Source organism: Larimichthys crocea, chromosome XV (genome assembly GCF_000972845.2).
Source record: "Larimichthys crocea isolate SSNF chromosome XV, L_crocea_2.0, whole genome shotgun sequence".
Lineage (NCBI taxonomy): Eukaryota > Metazoa > Chordata > Actinopteri > Sciaenidae > Larimichthys > Larimichthys crocea.
In genome coordinates, this window is record NC_040025.1 from 19,926,044 (window position 1) to 19,944,575 (window position 18,532).

At 36.7% G+C, this 18,532-nt stretch overlaps 3 protein-coding genes and 1 long non-coding RNA gene across 12 annotated transcripts in view; 1 reads left to right on the forward strand and 3 right to left on the reverse strand.

Moving 5' to 3' along the window:
* prdm16 (PR domain containing 16) overlaps positions 1 to 6,254 on the forward strand; it is a 247,692-nt gene extending 241,438 nt beyond the window's left edge. For 8 of the 9 annotated variants that reach the window (XM_027288338.1, XM_019256715.2, XM_019256717.2 and 5 more), the window contains 2 exons: positions 1,283 to 1,540; positions 2,708 to 2,855. In XM_027288338.1, the coding sequence (XP_027144139.1) occupies positions 1,283 to 1,540; positions 2,708 to 2,720 (271 nt within the window). In that variant the 3' untranslated portion in view covers positions 2,721 to 2,855. Of the gene's footprint in view, positions 1 to 1,282; positions 1,541 to 2,009; positions 2,191 to 2,707 lie in introns of all 9 variants that reach the window. The other variant, XM_019256721.2, reaches the window with a different exon arrangement.
* A 2,324-nt stretch (positions 6,255 to 8,578) lies between these two features.
* Positions 8,579 to 9,137, reverse strand: LOC109137927 (uncharacterized). Its single transcript, XR_003463784.1, has 3 exons — positions 9,110 to 9,137; positions 8,909 to 8,980; positions 8,579 to 8,652 (listed from the first exon to the last, which is right to left on the reverse strand). It is a non-coding gene; the product is annotated as an uncharacterized LOC109137927 (long non-coding RNA).
* A 2,002-nt stretch (positions 9,138 to 11,139) lies between these two features.
* On the reverse strand, positions 11,140 to 13,172 carry LOC113747686 (uncharacterized). The gene is made up of 5 exons (XM_027288236.1): positions 12,844 to 13,172; positions 12,672 to 12,764; positions 12,224 to 12,307; positions 11,933 to 12,064; positions 11,140 to 11,808 (listed from the first exon to the last, which is right to left on the reverse strand). Exons 1-5 carry the CDS (start codon positions 13,091 to 13,093, stop codon positions 11,525 to 11,527), a joined length of 843 nt encoding a protein of 280 aa, XP_027144037.1. The 5' UTR covers positions 13,094 to 13,172; the 3' UTR covers positions 11,140 to 11,524.
* Positions 13,173 to 14,346: 1,174 nt separating this feature from the next.
* On the reverse strand, positions 14,347 to 16,088 carry LOC104920230 (uncharacterized). Its single transcript, XM_019256647.2, has 5 exons — positions 15,760 to 16,088; positions 15,564 to 15,677; positions 15,113 to 15,196; positions 14,820 to 14,957; positions 14,347 to 14,695 (listed from the first exon to the last, which is right to left on the reverse strand). The coding sequence occupies exons 1-5, from the start codon at positions 16,007 to 16,009 to the stop codon at positions 14,412 to 14,414; spliced, it is 870 nt and encodes a 289-aa protein (XP_019112192.2). The 5' UTR covers positions 16,010 to 16,088; the 3' UTR covers positions 14,347 to 14,411.
* Positions 16,089 to 18,532: the final 2,444 nt, after the last annotated feature.

Genomic DNA, 18,532 nt, shown 5'->3' on the forward strand with positions numbered 1-18,532 from the left:
GAGCTGGTTCCTTGTCTGGGTCTGGGTTACAATGGCTGGCAGTTTGGACCCTAAGGGGGACTCAGGTTGAGGCATTTATCTAGGAGATCCACTGATGATGGAGCTCTTCCCCCATCCACCCGCTATATCCATACCCCCAGCCCGCTAACACAAACACCCAACTGACGTGTTTAGACTAAATGACAAAATCCAGGGCCCCCTATGTCAGAGCTACGCTTCTTTCTCTGTACTCAGGCATGGACTTTTTCCCCGCCAACTAGCTCTGCAATTTGATTATGGTGATATTTAATCTAGATTGAAAGAGGAGAACCCCCCCCCCCTCAACACCACCACTCCGAAAGTCCCCCTACCCACATTTACCCACCCACTGTGTGTGACCCAATCCTGTCCCTGTGCAGCCCTTCCCAGAGGTAATCCTGTCTGATTTGATAAATGTCCACTGTGTGGCAAAAAATGGAAAGGGTAAATTTGCCGTCCCAAAGGAAATGATATCATGAGCCATGACATCGTGGTCTGGGGTGATGGAGGGGGGAGTCGGGGTGCTGGCTGGAAAATGTACAGATGGCAGGTCGTAATGGTGGTGTGCTGATAGCCTGTTTGCAGATCAACCATCGTCTTCCTTCAGTCACACAAAGTATGTTCCACCATTACAGGATTTAGGGGAACCAGTCTGAAGCGGGCCATCTCCTGCTCTGTGTCTGAAGAGCCAGTCAATTAATCATGTGCGGCCCATTTGAAAAGCACTCCAGGCAGACTGTCAGCACCCATGTTGTTTGTGTGGACACTGGAGTTGGACTGTGCGTGCTGTCAACAGATTATTTATGTTTCACTCTCTGCTTGTGATGAGTCATGTCTTTAGTTAGTCGGGAAATGGTAATACAGCCACCAAGCTCTAAACTGGATATACTTCTCATGGAAGAAACTAAAATAAGCTCGTAATCATTGTAGGAAAACAATAAAATGAGCACAAAGCTCTTTTTTTCCCCATTATACGTGCTCCATTTCTGTTCCTATGCTCATCATTCTCTAAAAAAAAAACTCTGGATATTTTACTGCCCATGATTCATATTTATAGCCCTTTTCCTTACACCCTCCCTTATTAGCTGGTAGACTCACAGTTTTCAGAAACATGCAGCTCCACAGACAGGATGAACATAACTTTACATGAGCTCTAAATACACTGAAATGTCACGAATACATGAGGAATAAGGCAATGGTTTCAGAAACAGTTGCCAACATTAGTAACAATTCCTCTCTGCTCTGACCTTTGATCCCTCTCCAGATCAGACCAGGCTGAGGAGGAGCGCCCGCCCAGTCACAGTTTGTCCAACTCCAAGCTAGGGCTCCAGGGGCTGGAGGAGGAGGAAGAGGAAGTGGAGGGGGACGATGAAGAAGAGGAGGAAGGCAGCCTGACAGAGAAGTCTCATGACGAGGCACCTGAGTCCCCGTCTCCCGTCACAACAGGAGTGTATGAGGAGGATGAGGAGGAGGAAGAGACGGAGACGGCTCCATTAGCTATGAGCTATGAACACACTCGCAGGTATTTATTTTGTCAACTATACAAAAAAACAGAATCTATACTTAACAACCACAGCAAACAACAACAGAAACCACCCATTATACCTTCTTATATTATAACTAATGTCAAAACTAAACAACTCTCCACACTGGAAAAGACAGACAAAATTAAAACATGGATTAAACGTAAAGATCTAAACTCAAAAGTCAGTGTTTCAGTTACAGTCCAGCTCCTGCTCCTTCTTTTCTCTCCTTTTTCTTCTCCCTGTTATTCCCTCTACCTGTCCTTTTATTAATGATACATCTCCTTTTCTCTTCTCTTCATATTTCCTTTCTCTTACATTTCCTCTTTTTAACTTTCCTCCTTCATCGCATTAACTCTTCATCTATCCCTTCCCTGCATCTTTTCGTCCATACATTTACCCATCCATCCGTCCACCATCCAACCCATCCATACTGCGCCATTTCATCCATCCAACCCTCGTGTGCAGGTGTATAGAGGAGGAGGGCTCTCTCTTGGACCTGGAGGGTCTGCCCACCTTTCCCAAGAGCCTGGAGGGGTTACGTAAAGCAGCCAGTGGCGAGCAACCCTTTGACGTTAAAGACATATTTAACACTTCACTAGAGTCGGAGGCATTGAAAGAGACATTGTACAGGCAGGCTAAAACCCAGGTATGTGACTGGCTTTTGGATGTCCACTAAATGAGGGAGGGACAGGAAAGGCTTGTTTGTTCCGATAAGACACAAGGAAGGACAAAAAACTGATCGAGAAATAAAGCGATGAGAGGGATCCTTTCACATGTTGAGGTGCTTAATTTAAAAAAAAAAAAAGGTTAACATTTGCTGAAACTTTTTGATAAAAAATGTCTTTTTCTCTCACTTAATGTACTAACATATTACATGTAAAGTGCTCCTGTCTTTCTTACTTTTTCTTAGTATTTAACAGGATAATTATTGTTTATTACATCTCATCTGAGAACATGGCAATACTGCTTCAATGAAAGCCAGGGGCCAAAAAAAAAACACAAGTGGCCTGACAATCTTATTATTACCATTAGAAATGATCGCTAAAGCAACAGAAATGTTAAACTATTAAACCAAAACTGTAATTTCTTGACAGGTCATTGGACAAAAGAATAAGGAGCTGTAAAGTTTCCTGTTGTTAAAAGTCACCTGTCTTCTCTTGCAGGCTTATGCAATGATGCTGTCGCTCTCGGAGAACAACCCTTTGCACGCGCCCTCCCAGAACTCTCTGGACGCTTGGCTGAGCATGGGAGGTGGACCGTCTGAGACAAGCAGCTTTCACCCGCTCAACCACATCTAGACGAGAGAGAAAGAGAGAGAGAGAGAGAGAGAGAGTGAGAGTGAGAGAGGCAGAGAGAAAGAGGAAGTGGGAGGAAGAGGATAGACAGAAGCAAAAGATTGAGTGGACATGAGTAGTGAGAAGACGTGGAGGACGGAGAAGAATTCAGTGTCACATACATTCAAGGTAGAAAGAATATGTTTGTGTGGATACGTGTGTGTGTGTGTGTGTGTGTGTGTGTGTGTGTGTGTGTGTGTGTGTGTGTGTGTGTGTGTGTGTGTGTGTGTGTGTGTGTGTGTGTGTGTGTGTGTTTGTTTGTGTTTGTTTGTGTTTGTGTGAGTGAGTGAGTGAGAGAGAGGAGGGAGAGATTGTCCCATAGTGAGGCGTCTCGCAAGACTCTGTCAAAGAGAAAGCACTGCTAAGCTCCTGTTGATGTGAAGGACATGATGAATGCTTCTCAACAGCATTAAAACTCTGCATTACTCTGATCCTCCCCAAGTCCACAAGGCTCACCCCAGCACCACAGAGACCCTACGTAAGGCTCTCATAAAGACACTTAATGACTAGTATGTCTCTAAAGTCTGTGTACACCGCCTACTACAAGCACTGCAGCATCAGCACTGCATTAGCACTGCATGTCCACAAGGTGGTGCTGTTTCACTAGGAACATAGTGGGCGCGTGCACTATTGTCTCCAGGTTTATCCCATCAATCATGGGCGACTCATTTACTGATCTTGTTTCAGTTAGAACTGCAGAATCAACAATAGCACCACACTAAATGTTACTTGAGGAAATGACAGTTCCAGTAGACTGTTGATTTTTGAATGATTACACAGAGAATGATGTTCAAATGTGCACAGCAACTGGTGATTTTATTGAGCTATCTGGGACACTAGCCATCGTAATTGGTTACCCGATTTGATCATGCTGAAAATGAATTTAAATCATACTCAGAAAAAAAAATGAGGAAAGTCTTTCTCTGCTTGTTTATTTCATCGTCATGTGTTAATTTTATTTACTTTTTTTCCCTCTTAGATACCACAGTATTGTTTCTTTGTAGGCACCACAGTGCTAAATTGTTAATATAATTATTTTAGAGAAGGACCAAAATTGTATGATATTGTCATATGATGTACAAAATAACCTAGATGTTCATAGCAAGAGTGGTATGTGCCAAATAACCCATAGAAAATGTTTTGTTCTCTGACAATCATTTCATTTCCAAGGGTCTTGCCTTTGCTGTCATAGATTTTTTTTTTTTTTTTTTTTTTTCTTATTACGCTCTTATAAAATTGATTTCAGAAGTGTGTGTATGTATTTATTTTTGGTTGTTTCGTCATGACTGGAGGAGTGAAAATGAAGAAAAGTCATTTTATCCCTCTTTTCTTGTTGCTGAAGGATTGAACGCCTATCAGAGCGTGAGGGAGATTCTGAATCTCTGGTTTTGATGCGTTAGTGTGCCAAAATGGAAAGAACCCATGAAATTAATTGTTTTTATTTATAGTGAAAGATAGCTGTAGTTAGTTTTAGGTCCAATTTGGCATTGTAACGTCCTGCAGTGTTTATTTTATTTTTTTCTTTTAGTTCAACCATTACCCAGTATGCTGAATGTGTCTTGTTCAAATTGGCTCAAGTGTTATGGCGGCGGGAGGGGGGAGGGTGGCAACTTATGAATGTCAGAAAAGGGCATTATGTTATCACACTATTGAATCTGTCTAGTTTCCACACATCAAGCTCCCCTTTCTCTGTATTTCATTTGGTACAACTAGTGTAACCAATGAATATTCTTTTTTTAGTTAGTTGTCCTATATTACATGGTCTAAAAGTCTAAAACACACAGTCACATCTGGATGGACATCTGGTTTCCACTGTATTGGATAAAATCACCGGTCAGGAAGTAAAGCAAGGACTCATGAAACCAAAAAAAAAAAAAGTAAACTAAACCACAGATAGTGTTAAAATGGACATCGTAATTCTGCTGGTCGGTCCTTCCTAAAAACAAAAAAATGGCTTGATTCTGGATGGGGAAATCAGAAACACTTGATTATGAGTTTAAATTTATATTCCCTGTTCTTCCTGTGAGATCATACTGAAAACTCATTCCATGTGGTCTATAAGGTAGCTGTGCCATGGAGGGCGTGAGTCATTTACTGTAGATAACTGTAGATAGCTGCAGGAGGTAGGGGGGGTAAGCATTGTTGATCATTGTTGCCTTGATCCTCCCTGCGTACTGGGACTTTCAGAACTAGGCCTGATGCTGTATTTTCAAACTAGTACTTAAACCATATGGGTCCAAGCCATAAATTGATCAGGCTTAGGTCTCTAGAACTTAGAACAGATACATTTTCAGACTAGTTTCACTTTCAGTAGATGAGCAACGCATGCTCAACATGGAGAGTTAGGAAAAATCTGAAACAGAAGCACTGTAATTTTTCACCACAGCAGGTGGTGGTGGTGGTGGTGGTGTGATGCTAGGACTGATGCATCATCTCATTTTTCTAAAGACAGAAGTCTTTTTTATAATTCTACTGAATGAGATTTCATTCAAGGTAAACACATTTTTTTCCAACTCGTGGTTATAAAATGTAAAGACTTGGGTTGCTAAGTTTTTAGGTTGACTATATGTAGTAATTCATGTCATGGACTACTGTAATAAGTACGCGCTGTGTAAAGCAAAGTAATTGAAGGCATTGAAGTATTCCATTTTGCCAACTTCAGAAAGTATTCTGGCAGATGGTCACTGAAATATGTTTCAGCATAATAGAACATGGTTGCTGTTTTCCCCCCACTGTTACAGGAGAAAGTAAAAAATATACATATTGTTTCTTTTTAACTGTATAGTATTTTAAAGAATGAAAAACAATGATGCATTTGTCTGAAGAAAAAAAAAATCATTGAAAAATATGGGTTTAAATGGATGGTGCTTGTTTTGTTTGAATCTGAGTTGTATATCGCCTCTGTTATGTTTATTGAAAACAAACAAAAAAAAAAGATATTGTGCATGACGTGTTTAGCAGTCATAATGATGTCCATTTGTGAAATGTGTATCAAATCAAAAAATGAGAAAAAAAAAAAGAAAAGAAAAAAATAAATCCGTAGATGCACTTATTGTACATGTGGTTAGGTTAGTAGGTTTGACTTCAAGTTCTTGACTGCCTTACAGGTGGCTCTGAAAGACATAGAAAAGACTTGTGGGACAAGACATAATGAAAAACAATAAAGGATTGTAGAATAATATTGAACAACTCTGAAATTGCAGTTCTTTTGATGCTTGTGATTATTGAAGATGTACTTTAGAGAAATTTCATTGAAAAGATATGACTCTGATGTTAATTCTGTAGAATAGCGATGTATACCAAATGTAATCTTTCCAATGCTATGAAGAATTTATACATGAAATTGATATGCAATAAAACCTGTGTGCTTTTTAAATGAAATGTCCACTGTGTATTTGTGAGCAAAGAAAATGACCAGTGAAAGACACATCAAGTGTTTTCCCTCCCAGTTTCTGATTTATCATTTATGGCTAAAGCTCAAACAAGTTAATTAATTGTTTGTCATTTATAAAGCAAAACTTATTTGCTACTTTGTTGTTTAGTAAATTGAACACATTTGGGTTTTAGGATGATTATTGGACCAAACGAGCTATTCAGAAATCACCTCGGCCTCTGGGAAACTGATGGACAATCTTTTACTTCTTACATTTACAGTCACATTGATTTTACACTGAATATTTCATTTTTTTAAAATGACTAAAAATAATTAGTTTCAGCCCTCCAGCCAACTTCATTAAACAGTTTGCCTGCTTTTTGCGGGCTGTTGCACTATAGCTATAAGTTAAACTAGACATTTAAACATAGCTGCAACCTATTAAAATGAGATGCATCAGTTACTGTAGCTACAACGTGAAGATGCAACTTGAAATATGTGGAAAAAGGTGTCATCATGACATAACTGTCTCTGATGAAAATTACTATAACAAATAGTTCATCATCAGTGTCTATTTAAAAGTTTACTTTAGCCATTATCATTTAGGTATTTTGTCTAAAAACAGAACAGTATATTTGATAACATTTCTTGGAATATTTATACTCAAACAGTATTATCCTTATTTTCTTTTTTATTTTAGTCTATGAGTCACTATTATTAGGTTCATTATCACAGCTATGATGTTCTCCACACAGTTCCTTGAAGTCTATGTGAGACACAAAGAAGGTGAACAGATTGTATCTGCATGTGTAGTTCCTGCTATGAAGCACGGTATAATGATGTGGGGGTGTTAGTGTTAGTGACACTGTGGCAAATGTTTTTAAAAAGTCAGGGCACACTGAACCAGCATAGTTTCCATATCATTCTGCATCTCATCCCGTCATCTCATCTGGTGAGAGCATAGTAGGACCATCACTTGCTTTTCAGCAGGACAATGATCTAAACACACCTCCAGGCTCTTTAAGAGTTATCTGAGCAAGAAGAGTGATGGAGTGCTACTGTACATCAGATCACCTGGGCGCCACAATCACCTGACCTAACTGAGATCCAACTGAGATAGTATAGGATAAGTTGGACTGCAGGGTAAAGGAAAAGCAGCCAAGAAATGTTCAGCTTATATGAGAACACCTTTAAGACGGATGGGAAAACCATTACGGGAGACATGAAACTGACTGAAATAATACCAACAGTGTGTAAAACTGTGGCAAAAGGTGTCTACCTATAACAATCTATAATATACATATAATTTTTATCATACACTTTTTAAACAGAATTTCTTCTGCATTAATCTACAAAATCATTGAATGTGAAGGTGTGTCCAAACTTGACTTGTACTATATATTTAACTGAATGTTCAAACTGAACAAAACTTTTTTTTTAAGTTTGGAGAGGGACAACAAAAAACTGGGAAAGCTGTTGAATGCTCAAAAACACCTGTTTTAATATTGTTTTTAATATTCCACAGGGAACCAGATCAGACCAGAAGTCTTGATACACTGATACAGTTTATGCATCGCTAGCTGACAAAAAATGACTAATTTCCTGCTCACATGGTGAAAAGCAGATGTCCACTGAAGGTGCTATGGTGGTTTCCATCGTCATATATCTTTGTGTTTACCCGCATACGCAAAAACACAACATCTCCGACCTCGAGAAACAGGGTGGCGCCATTAGCAGATGTCCCATAACCAGATGGCTGATGCTCATATGCAATGAAAATATGCTCTCCGTTCTTGACCAACCAAGCACCTGTAGCATGTGAAGCATGTCCATGTGAACCTATGTAGAACTCAAAGTGGTAGGCTCCTCTCACTGGTGCAATGAAAAAACCTGTGGGACATTTTTTGACAGAGAATATAAATGGAGTATCGTCTGTTGCATCATCTGTCAACCAGGTTGAAAACAACATAGACAAGAAGTTAAATTAATTACTGACATTTGTGAATTCAGGTACCTGTGTTTGGGTTGTAGGCATTTCCAATGTTTGCAACAACATGACTGAGACCAGAAGGTGTGTGTGTTTAAATGGGCAAGAGTTCCTGATCCTGAAGCCAACAGAGAGGCTGAGAAAGCCACCTGTTGACTGAGAGAGATATAAAGCAATGCCATTGGTTCTAACTTTAATGTGGAACGAGCACATACATTTTATATTTTTTTGTGCTATCCACCATCCATAGATCTGTTTTTAAATTAGGCGCATATTTTAGAATTAAACCTTTTCAAAAGAGGACATTCTGGTTTTAATTTGAGACTTACCTTCCTCATCTCTCTTTAGAGCCTCCACCCTGGTTTTCTGTGACATTTGTTCTGGCTTTAATGGTGATCAGCTCTGCTGTTTGTGCTGGAAAAAAGTGACATCATGGCATAACTGTCTGTGCTGAAAATGATGTTTGTTATTTCATCATCACTGTCTTTTTAAAAGTTTGCTTTAGACATTGAACATTTAGTATTTGTTAAATAAAACACTTATATCAGTTCATGTACAATAACTCATAGAACAAATTACAAATCTCAGACTGATTTTATTTTTTTCATTTGAACTCATGACACACTATTTTAAGTCACTTATATTAGAAAATATCAGAGATATGATGTACCTTGAAGTTGTTGTTTTTGTTTTTCCAACTCAGTCTTCTGTAAGTCCAGTTCTTTCAATTTATTTGTCTGCACTTAAAATAAAAAATGATAACATGATTGCACAACCTTGTATTGTTCTTGTTTTGAATTTGTAACATTGATCTTGTATTATTTGTATTTCCTCACTATACAATATCAGGGACAAGTTCATTGACTAGTACCTTGAAGTTGTTGCTTTAACTTGACCACTCAGTCTTCTGGAAGTCCGTTCAGTTCGCTCGCTTTGAAGTCCACTTCTTTCAGTTTAGTTGCTTGTCTTAAATAAAGAAACATCACACAAACAACAACTACTGTAATTGTGGGGTTATTTTTGGCCATGCCGGTTGCATGAGGGATGGCAGGTCAATTATCCAGTCAGTCCACTACTTTGATTAAATTTTGTACAGATATATTTGTCCCCAGAGGATAAACTGTAATAACCCTATGATCTCTACCCTTAACAGGTCAATATTTTTAATTAACACTACAATTAGTTTGACATTTGGTGGTAAGTGCCTTTCAACTAAAATATCTCACAAACATTGTCATGAAATGTGGTACACACATTCATGTTCTCCACAAAGATGGATTGCAACGTCTTTTATGACCCCATTAACATTTCATCAACATCATAATTAGTCCATACTTTGGTTTAAACCAAAAGTACATATGCTGCCATCAGCCTCAGCTATACTTTGTGTTAGCCTGAATTAGCACATGTTGACATGCTAATATGCCAAACTAGTCTAAAACGTCCCTGACTACATTACAAATGACTTTACCTTCATTCTCTCGCTGTAAGTGCTTTATCTCCACTCTCTGTTCAGCCAAGGCGATGCTCATCTCTCTCACCACAGCATGGATGTCTTGCACACAGGTCTGTTGTCGGTCAGAAGCATTTGTTGGTTCTCTTCTCTGGGGTTCAGTTTCCTTTGCAAGTGGAATGACTTCATTGTCAGACTCTGTTTGAAGCTGAGCTGAGCAGAGAGAGCAGATCAGCAGCAACAGTGGAAAATGCATTGTCATCTCCATTCTCAAAGTAGCAGTCTATGTTGTTCTCTGTAGTTTCTGTGTCAATACCAGCCTTATATAGTGTCTTAGGGTGTTTAATTATTACTAGAAATATATAAGATAAGAGACATGTGAGGAGGTCTGTTTGATAACATTTATTATTTTCAGTATGGCAACTGTAAAACACAAATATAAATGATTTATTAGTATCTGTATGTTGAAATGTAGATCCTATGCCCTGAATAGAAAGATTACCAAAACTCAAAGACGTACATCTTATTATCTATTTGTGTATATGTCTAGGAAAACTCACTGTGAAATTTTCGACGTTGCGAATATAGCAAGATTACCAAAGTTCAAGTTTGTCAAGTTTATTTTAATATCTTTTCTCAAAGGTGTGTATGTCTAGGAAATCTCTCTATGAAATCTTAGGATTTGTAAACACATTTTAATTAGTATTATATGGATTATTAAAAGTATCAAATGTTAGAATCAGTGTTTAAAATCACCTCAGGTTCTAAAAAAGGACAATACTAGGTGAATATAAATGTCATCTTCCCAACTTGACATAAAAACAATTAATTGAAGGAGCAGTAAATTTAGAAAAATATCAGCCTTGCCTGTTCAAACATTGATAACACTCAGATATAGTGACCTCCCTCAGGTTGTTAATTGACTGAGATAAGACTTAACTGGAACCCAAGTTAGATATGTAATAAATAACATTGTTCTCGCTTTGCTCCCTCAATATATCCAGCATAGCCTTAAAGTCTGGTCCTCAAGAGCAACAACACAATACAAAAACATTCACTGGCAGACAACTCAAAGTCATAAAGTCATAATATGAGTTCAAATTTCAAAGCTTCTTAATTGAAAATGGATCAGAGAGACTGTGTGGTGATTGTGCTTCGTTAATGCTTGTGATGAAAGCCATTTAAAAACTGAATGTGAATGAACAGGCAGAAAGAAATATTACAACATTATAATTAGAAATGGAGGAATCAAAACACAACTACTGTGTGTTGTGAAGATTTTTATTCATCAATGAAGATGAAGTGCATAACCAAGCTTGGTCAAGGAGAATGGAGGATTTATCATACATGCTTATGATGACATGATGCCGCCTCAATTCTAAAGAATCCTCTCTGGCTTGTCTGTGTCTTCACATAATAATGCCACAACTACCCTAAATGCTCATACTCAATGGATCTACAGTGTAAGTATTTTCCAATAGGTCACTGGTCTACAAGCTAGAAAAATGTTCATGCTTTTTTTGGTCCGACATTGTTAATTTAATATCTAGAAATTATTGTTGCTGTGAAGCTTTGTAATCCAGTTTTCATACACAGGGTAAATACTGTAAATTTACTTTTTACAAATTTGATACAAACCCAGAGACAGATGCAGGTGAAAAAAATAAAAAATAAAAAACTCATGCATTTTATAAAATATTATTGTTGTTTGCAGTATTGTCAATTAGTTTTCATATGAAAGGAAAAAATAAATGACAATTTTATTTATCAAGCCTTGATACACTGATACAGTATATGCATCGCAAGCTCACAAAAAAATGACTAATTTCCTGCTCACATGGTGAAAAGCAGATGTCCACTGAAGGTACTAAAGTGATTATCATCGTCATATATTCTTGCGTTTGCCCACAGATGCAAAAACACAACATCTCCGACCTCTAGAAGCAGGGTGGCACCATTAGCAGAAGACCCACGACCAGATGGCTGATGCTCATATGTAATGAAAATATGCTCTCCGTTCTTGAACAACACAGCAGCTGAAGCATGTGAAGCATGTCCCTGTGCACCTATGTAGAACTCAAAGTGGTAGGCTCCTCTCACTGGTGCAATGAAAAAACCTGTGGGACATTTTTTGACAGAGAATATAAATGGAGTATCATCTGTTGCATCATCTGTCAACCAGGTTGAAAACAACATAGACAAAAAGTTAAATGAATTACTGACATTTGTGAATTCAGGTACCTGTGTTTGGGTTGTAGGCATTTCCAATGTTTGCAACAACATGTCGGAAGACCAGAAGAGTGTGTGTGTTAAATGGGCCAAGTAATGCTGATCCTGAAGCCGACAGAGAGGCTGAGAAAGCCACCTGTTTGACTGAGAGAGATATAAAGCAATGTCATTGTTCTAACTTTAATGTGGAACGAGCACATATATTTTATATATTCATCCACTAGATCTGTTTTTAAATTAGGCGCATATTTTTAGAATTAACTTTTTCAAACAGGACATTTCTGGTTTTAATTTGAGTCTTACCTTCTCCATCTCTCTTTAGAGCCTCCACCTGGTTTTCTGTGACATTTGTTCTGGCTTTAATGGTGATCAGCTCTGCTGTTTGTGCTGGAAAAAAAAGTGACATCATGGCATAACTGTCTGTGCTGAAAATGATGTTTATTATTTCATCGTCACTGTCTTTTTAAAAGTTTGCTTTAGACATTGAACATTTAGATATTTTGTGAAATAAAACACCTAAATCGGTTCATGAAATTTGACCCATGTACAACAACATTCATAGAACAAATTACAATTACTCAGACTGATTTTTTTTTTCATTTGAACTCATGACACACTATTTTAATTAGAAAATATCAGAGATATGATGTACCTTGAAGTTGTTGTATTTGTTTTTAATTTGTAACATTGATATTGTATTATTTGTATTTCCCCACTATACAATATCAGGGACAAGTTCCTTGACAAGTACCTTGAAGTTGTTGCTTTAACTTGACCACCTCAGTCTTCTGGAGGTCCAGCTCAGTCTTCTGGAGGTCCACTTCTTTCAGTTTAATTGCTTGTGCTTAAATAAAGAAAACATGACAGTATGTTAGATTTGACAATATGCTAAACTAGTCTAAAACTTCCCTCACTGACTTTACCTTCATTCTCCCTCTGTAAGTGCTTTATCTCCACTCTCTGTTCAGCCAAGGCGATGCTCATCTCTCTCACCACAGCATGGATGTCTTGCACACAGGTCTGTTGTCGGTCAGAAGCATTTGTTGGTTCTCTTCTCTGGGGTTCAGTTTCCTTTGCAAGTGGAATGACTTCATTGTCAGACTCTGTTTGAAGCTGAGCTGAGCAGAGAGAGCAGATCAGCAGCAACAGTGGAAAATGCATTGTCATCTCCATTCTCAAAGTAGCAGTCTATGTTGTTCTCTGTAGTTTCTGTGTCAATACCAGCCTTATATAGTGTCTTAGGGTGTTTAATTATTACTAGAAATATTTAAGATAAGAGACATGTGAGGAGGTCTGTTTGATAACATTTATTATTTTCAGTATGGCAACTGTAAAAAACAAATATAAATGATTTATTAGTATCTGTATGTTGAAATGTAGATCCTATGCCCTGAACAGAAAGATTACCAAAACTCAAAGACGTACATGTTATTATCTATTTGTGTATATGTCTAAGAAAACTCACTGTGAAATTTTCGATGTTGCGAATATAGCAAGTTTACCAAAGTTCAAGTTTGTCAAGTTTATTTTAATATCTATTCTCAAAGGTGTGTATGTCTAGGAAATCTCTCTATGAAATTTTAGGATTTGTAAACACATTTTAATTAGTATTATATGGATTATTAACAGTATCAAATGTTAAAATCAGTGTTTAAAATCACCTCAGGTTCTAAAAAAGGACAATACTAGGTGAATATAAATGTCATCTTCCCAACTTGACATAAAAACAATTAATTGAAGGAGTAGTAAATTAAGAAAAATATCAGCCTTGCCTGTTCAAACATTGATAACACTCAGATATAGTGACCTCCCTCAGGTTGTTAATTGACTGAGATAAGACTTAACTGGAACCAAAGTTAGATATGTAATAAATAACATTTTTCTCGCTTTACACCATCAATATATCCAGCATAGCCTCAAAGTCTGGTCCTCAAGAGCAACAACACATTACAAAAACATTCACTGGCAGACAACTCAAAGTCATAAAGTCATAATATGAGTTCAAAGTTCAAAGCTTCTCAATTGAAAATGGATCAGAGAGACTGTGTGGTGATTGTGCTTCGTCAGTGCTTGTGATGAAAGCCATTTAAAAACTGAATGTGAATGAACAGGCAGAAAGAAATATTACAACATTATAATTAGAAATGGAGTAATCAAAACACAACTACTGTGTGTTGTGAAGATTTTTATTTATCAATGATGAAGATGAAGTACATAACCAAGCTTGGTCAAGGAGAATGGAGGATTTATCATATATGCTTATATGATTTACTTTTTACAAATTTGATACAAACCCAGAAACAGATGCAGGTATAAAAAAAATAATAATAAATAAATTTTAAAAAATCATGCACTTTATAAAATATTATTGTTGTTGTGCAGTATTGTCAATTAGTTTTCATATAAAAGGAAAAGATAAATGACTAATAAATTAACAAGTCTTGATACACTGATACAGTTTATGCATCGCTAGCTCACAAAAAATTCCTGCTTACATGGTGAAAAGCAGATGTCCACTGAAGCTAGTATGGTGATCTCCATTGTCATATATCCTTGTGTTTGCCCACTGTTGCAAAAACACAACATCTCCGACCTCTAGAAGCAGATTGGCACCATTAGCAGCTGTCACATGACCGGATGGCTGAAGCGCATATGCAGAAGAAATATGCTCTCCGTTCTTGATCAACCAAGCAGCTGAAGCATGTGAAGCAAGTCCACCTGCACCTATGTGGAACTCAAAGTGGTAGGCTCCTCTCACTGGTGCAATGAAAAAACCTGTGGGACATTTTTTGACAGAGAATATAAATGGAGTATCGTCTGTTGCATCATCTGTCAACCAGGTTGAAAACAACATAGACAAGAAGTTAAATTAATTACTGACATTTGTGAATTCAGGTACCTGTGTTTGGGTTGTAGGCATTTCCAATGTTTGCAACAACATGTCTGAAGACCAGAAGAGTGTGTGTGTTAAATGGGCCAATATATCCTGATCCTGATCCTGAAGCGAACAGAGAGGCTGAGAAAGCCACCTGTTTGACTGAGAGAGATATAAAGCGATGTCATTGTTCTAACTTTAATGTGGAACAAGCACATATATTTTATTTATTTTTGTGCTATCCACCATCCACCAGATCATATTTTTAGAATTAACCTTTTCAAACAGGACATTTCTGGTTTTAATTTGAGACTTACCTTCTCCATCTCTCTTTAGAGCCTCCACCTGGTTTTCTGTGACATTTGTTCTGGCTTTAATGGTGATCAGCTCTGCTGTTTGTGCTGGAAAAAAAAGTGACATCATGGCATAACTGTCTGTGCTGAAAATGATGTTTGTTATTTCATCATCACTGTCTTTTTAAAAGTTTGAACATTGAACATTTAGATATTTTGTTAAATAAAACACTTAAATCAGTTCATGTAGAATAACATTTATAGAACAAATTACAAATTACAAATACTCAGACTGATTTTTATTATATCATTCATTCATTTGAACTTATGACACACTATTTTAAGTCACTTTAATTAGAAAATATCAGACATATGATGTACCTTGAAGTTGTTGTATTTGTTTTTGTAACATTGATCTTATATTATTTGTATTTCCCCACTATACAATATCAGGGACAAGTTCCTTGACAAGTACCTTGAAGTTGTTGCTTTAACTTGACCACCTCAGTCTTCTGGAAGTCCAGTTCAGTCTTCTGGAGGTCCAGCTCAATCTTTTGGAGGTCCACTTCTTTCAGTTTCATTGCTTGTGCTTAAATAAAGAAAACATGACAGTATGTTAGATTTGATAATATGCTAAACTAGTCTAAAACTTCCTTCACTACTAACTTTACCTTCATTCTCTCTCTGTAAGTGCTTTATCTCCACTCTCTGTTCAGCCAAGGCGATGCTCATCTCTCTCACCACAGCATGGATGTCTTGCACACAGGTCTGTTGTCGGTCTGAAGCATTTGTTGGTTCTCTTCTCTGGGGTTCAGTTTCCTTTGCAAGTGGAATGACTTCATTGTCAGACTCTGTTTGAAGCTGAGCTGAGCAGAGAGAGCAGATCAGCAGCAACAGTGGAAAATGCATTGTCATCTCCATTCTCAAAGTAGCAGTCTATGTTGTTCTCTGTAGTTTCTGTGTCAATACCAGCCTTATATAGTGTCTTAGGGTGTTTAATTATTACTAGAAATATTTAAGATAAGAGACATGTGAGGAGGTCTGTTTGATAACATTTATTATTTTCAGTATGGCAACTGTAAAACACAAATATAAATGATTTATTAGTATCTGTATGTTGAAATGTAGATCCTATGCCTTGAATAGAAAGATTACCAAAACTCAGAGACGTACATCTTATTATCTATTTGTGTATATGTCTAGGAAAACTCACTGTGAAATTTTAGATGTTGCGAATATAGCAAGTTTACCAAAGTTCAAGTTTGTCAAGTTTATTTTAATATCTATTCTCAAAGGTGTGTATGTCTAGGAAATCTCACTATGAAATTTTAGGATTTGTAAACACATTTTAATTAGTATTTTATGGATTATTAAAAGTATCAGTAAACGTAATACCAGCCTTATATAGTGTCTTAGGGTGTGTAATTATTACTAGAAATATTTAAGAAAAGAGACACGTGCAGGAGATCTGTTTGATAACATTTATTATTTCAAGAATGGCATCTGTAAAACACTGAAAACAGAAACATTGATGATTTATGAGTATCTGTATGTTGGCATGTAGATCTCATGCATTGAATAGTAAGTTCACTCAAATTCTATGTATATTTTAATATCTGTTCTCAAAGGTGTGTCTATCTAGGAAAACGCACTGTAAATGCAAACACATTTTAATTACTATTATGTGGATTATCAAAATATAAAATCAGTATCTAAAATCAATTCAGGTCTGATAACACAGGTTCGAATAAAGACAGTGCTAGACAGAAATGTCATCCTACCTGAAGTTTGAGATTAGAAATATTGACTAACTTCATATGAAAAAACAAAAAAAATAGGAGTAGTAAACAAACAAAAAATAGCATTCCTACCTGTTTAAACAGTAAAGACATTGTTAAATATATTGACCTACTGTACCTCAGGTTGTTAATTGGCTAAGATAAGATAGGACTTACCAAAAATCCAAGTGAAATGAGCAGTAAATAATATTTTTCTCTCTTTGCTTCCTCAATAAATCCACAACAGTAATAAAGTCTTGTTCTTGAAGAGCAACAACACAATATTACAAAAACATCTGCTGTAACAAAGTAGCAGTCATGCATACAAGGTCATGTTATCTTCACTGCGTTGACATGAACAAGCCTCTCCCAAAACAAAACACAAGCTGTAAGTCATAAAGTCATAATATGAGAAAGTGCAAATCTCCTCAACTGAAAATACATGTGACTGTTTTGAATGAGCTTGTAATCTTATCAACATCTGTGACTACAGCTATTGAAAATTTAAATGTGAAAAGTTGGCAACCCAACCCCTAAAAACAAATCATAAAAATCGCCATCTAATGTCGGTTGAGATCATTTACAACCGGAATATGTAACTCTTTACCACTGAGTATCAAAGTGTAGTATTTATAAATGTTTTTATTTTGAATTTGCCCACATGTTTAAAAGAATTTTGCAAAACTTCCCTCTTGGAAGCATCTAGTAGCAGCATAAGACACAGTAAACACACACTAAGCATACATAAACAAGATAATGTGCCTCCTTAGGTGGCCCAGTGTGCAAGAAAAAGATTATTGTTTCTACCTCTACTGTCCGTCAAACATAAGTACTTCTGCCCAAAACAAACGTTTCTGATTTCCAGACAGCTATGACAATTTTGCATGGTTTAACAATAGAGGATAAAAGAGGATATTTGATTTTGAATCAGAATTTACATTGGGTTCATGAAAATTGCACAGATAATAAGCTTTTCTTTTTTTCTTTTTTTTTTTGGAGGATGAGGATGCAGATTGCATATATACAGAAACATTATTGGTTTTGCACTGCATTGTTATGAAGTTTTCTTCTTTATATGGAAACAATAAATTAGAATTAAAAAATGAGTATACATTTATCTGCAGGTATTGTTACAGTATTCATGTTTGTCAGTACTCTGAGAGATAGAGAGAGAGAGTAAGTATGTATTTTCAGTGATCGCTATTTGTTCTACTTTCTATTTTTGTGTACTGCAGTGCCCCCTCCTAGTTATTCAGGTTTATTCATTCAGGGAATTTCTCTCTTCTACTGCAGCAATGTATCTTCCTACATGGCTGCCTTGGACACAATTTATTCATAAGTATTTTAATACTTTTTAGATACTATAAGCTGTATATAGTTACTGTATTTTTGTTTTTAGTGAAAAAAATGTTTAACAGCGAGTTCAAGTTTGTTGCCATTGTGTAAGAATCGCCACTTTGAATCCACATTTTAAAACTGATATTTTAGAAAATTTCTTGCCTCCTATTATTCTCTATTCTCTGTTGCTTGTTTTTAAGCAAAAATGACAGTCAGTGGTGTTGCGGTGTAGCTTGCCTGGATGAATAACAAACCAACTGCCCCTCCAAGTTCTGAAAATATAGAATTTTTGGTAGTAACACATTTGTGTTCTTGTTTTGAAAGGGCA

Bases quoted from the DNA above. Each gene is read 5' to 3' on its own strand.
- LOC104920230 (XM_019256647.2), bottom strand. From the start codon at position 16,009: ATGGAGATGACAATGCATTTTCCACTGTTGCTGCTGATCTGCTCTCTC. The intron at 14,958-15,112 runs GTAAGTCTCAAA...TATCTCTCTCAG, and splicing joins TCTAAAGAGAGATGGAGAAG to TCAAACAGGTGGCTTTCTCA. The intron at 14,696-14,819 runs GTACCTGAATTC...AATGTCCCACAG, and splicing joins TGCCTACAACCCAAACACAG to GTTTTTTCATTGCACCAGTG.
- LOC113747686 (XM_027288236.1), bottom strand. From the start codon at position 13,093: ATGGAGATGACAATGCATTTTCCACTGTTGCTGCTGATCTGCTCTCTC. The intron at 12,765-12,843 runs GTAAAGTCAGTG...TCTTTATTTAAG, and splicing joins CTTACAGAGGGAGAATGAAG to CACAAGCAATTAAACTGAAA. The intron at 12,308-12,671 runs GTACTTGTCAAG...TTTTTTTTCCAG, and splicing joins GTTAAAGCAACAACTTCAAG to CACAAACAGCAGAGCTGATC.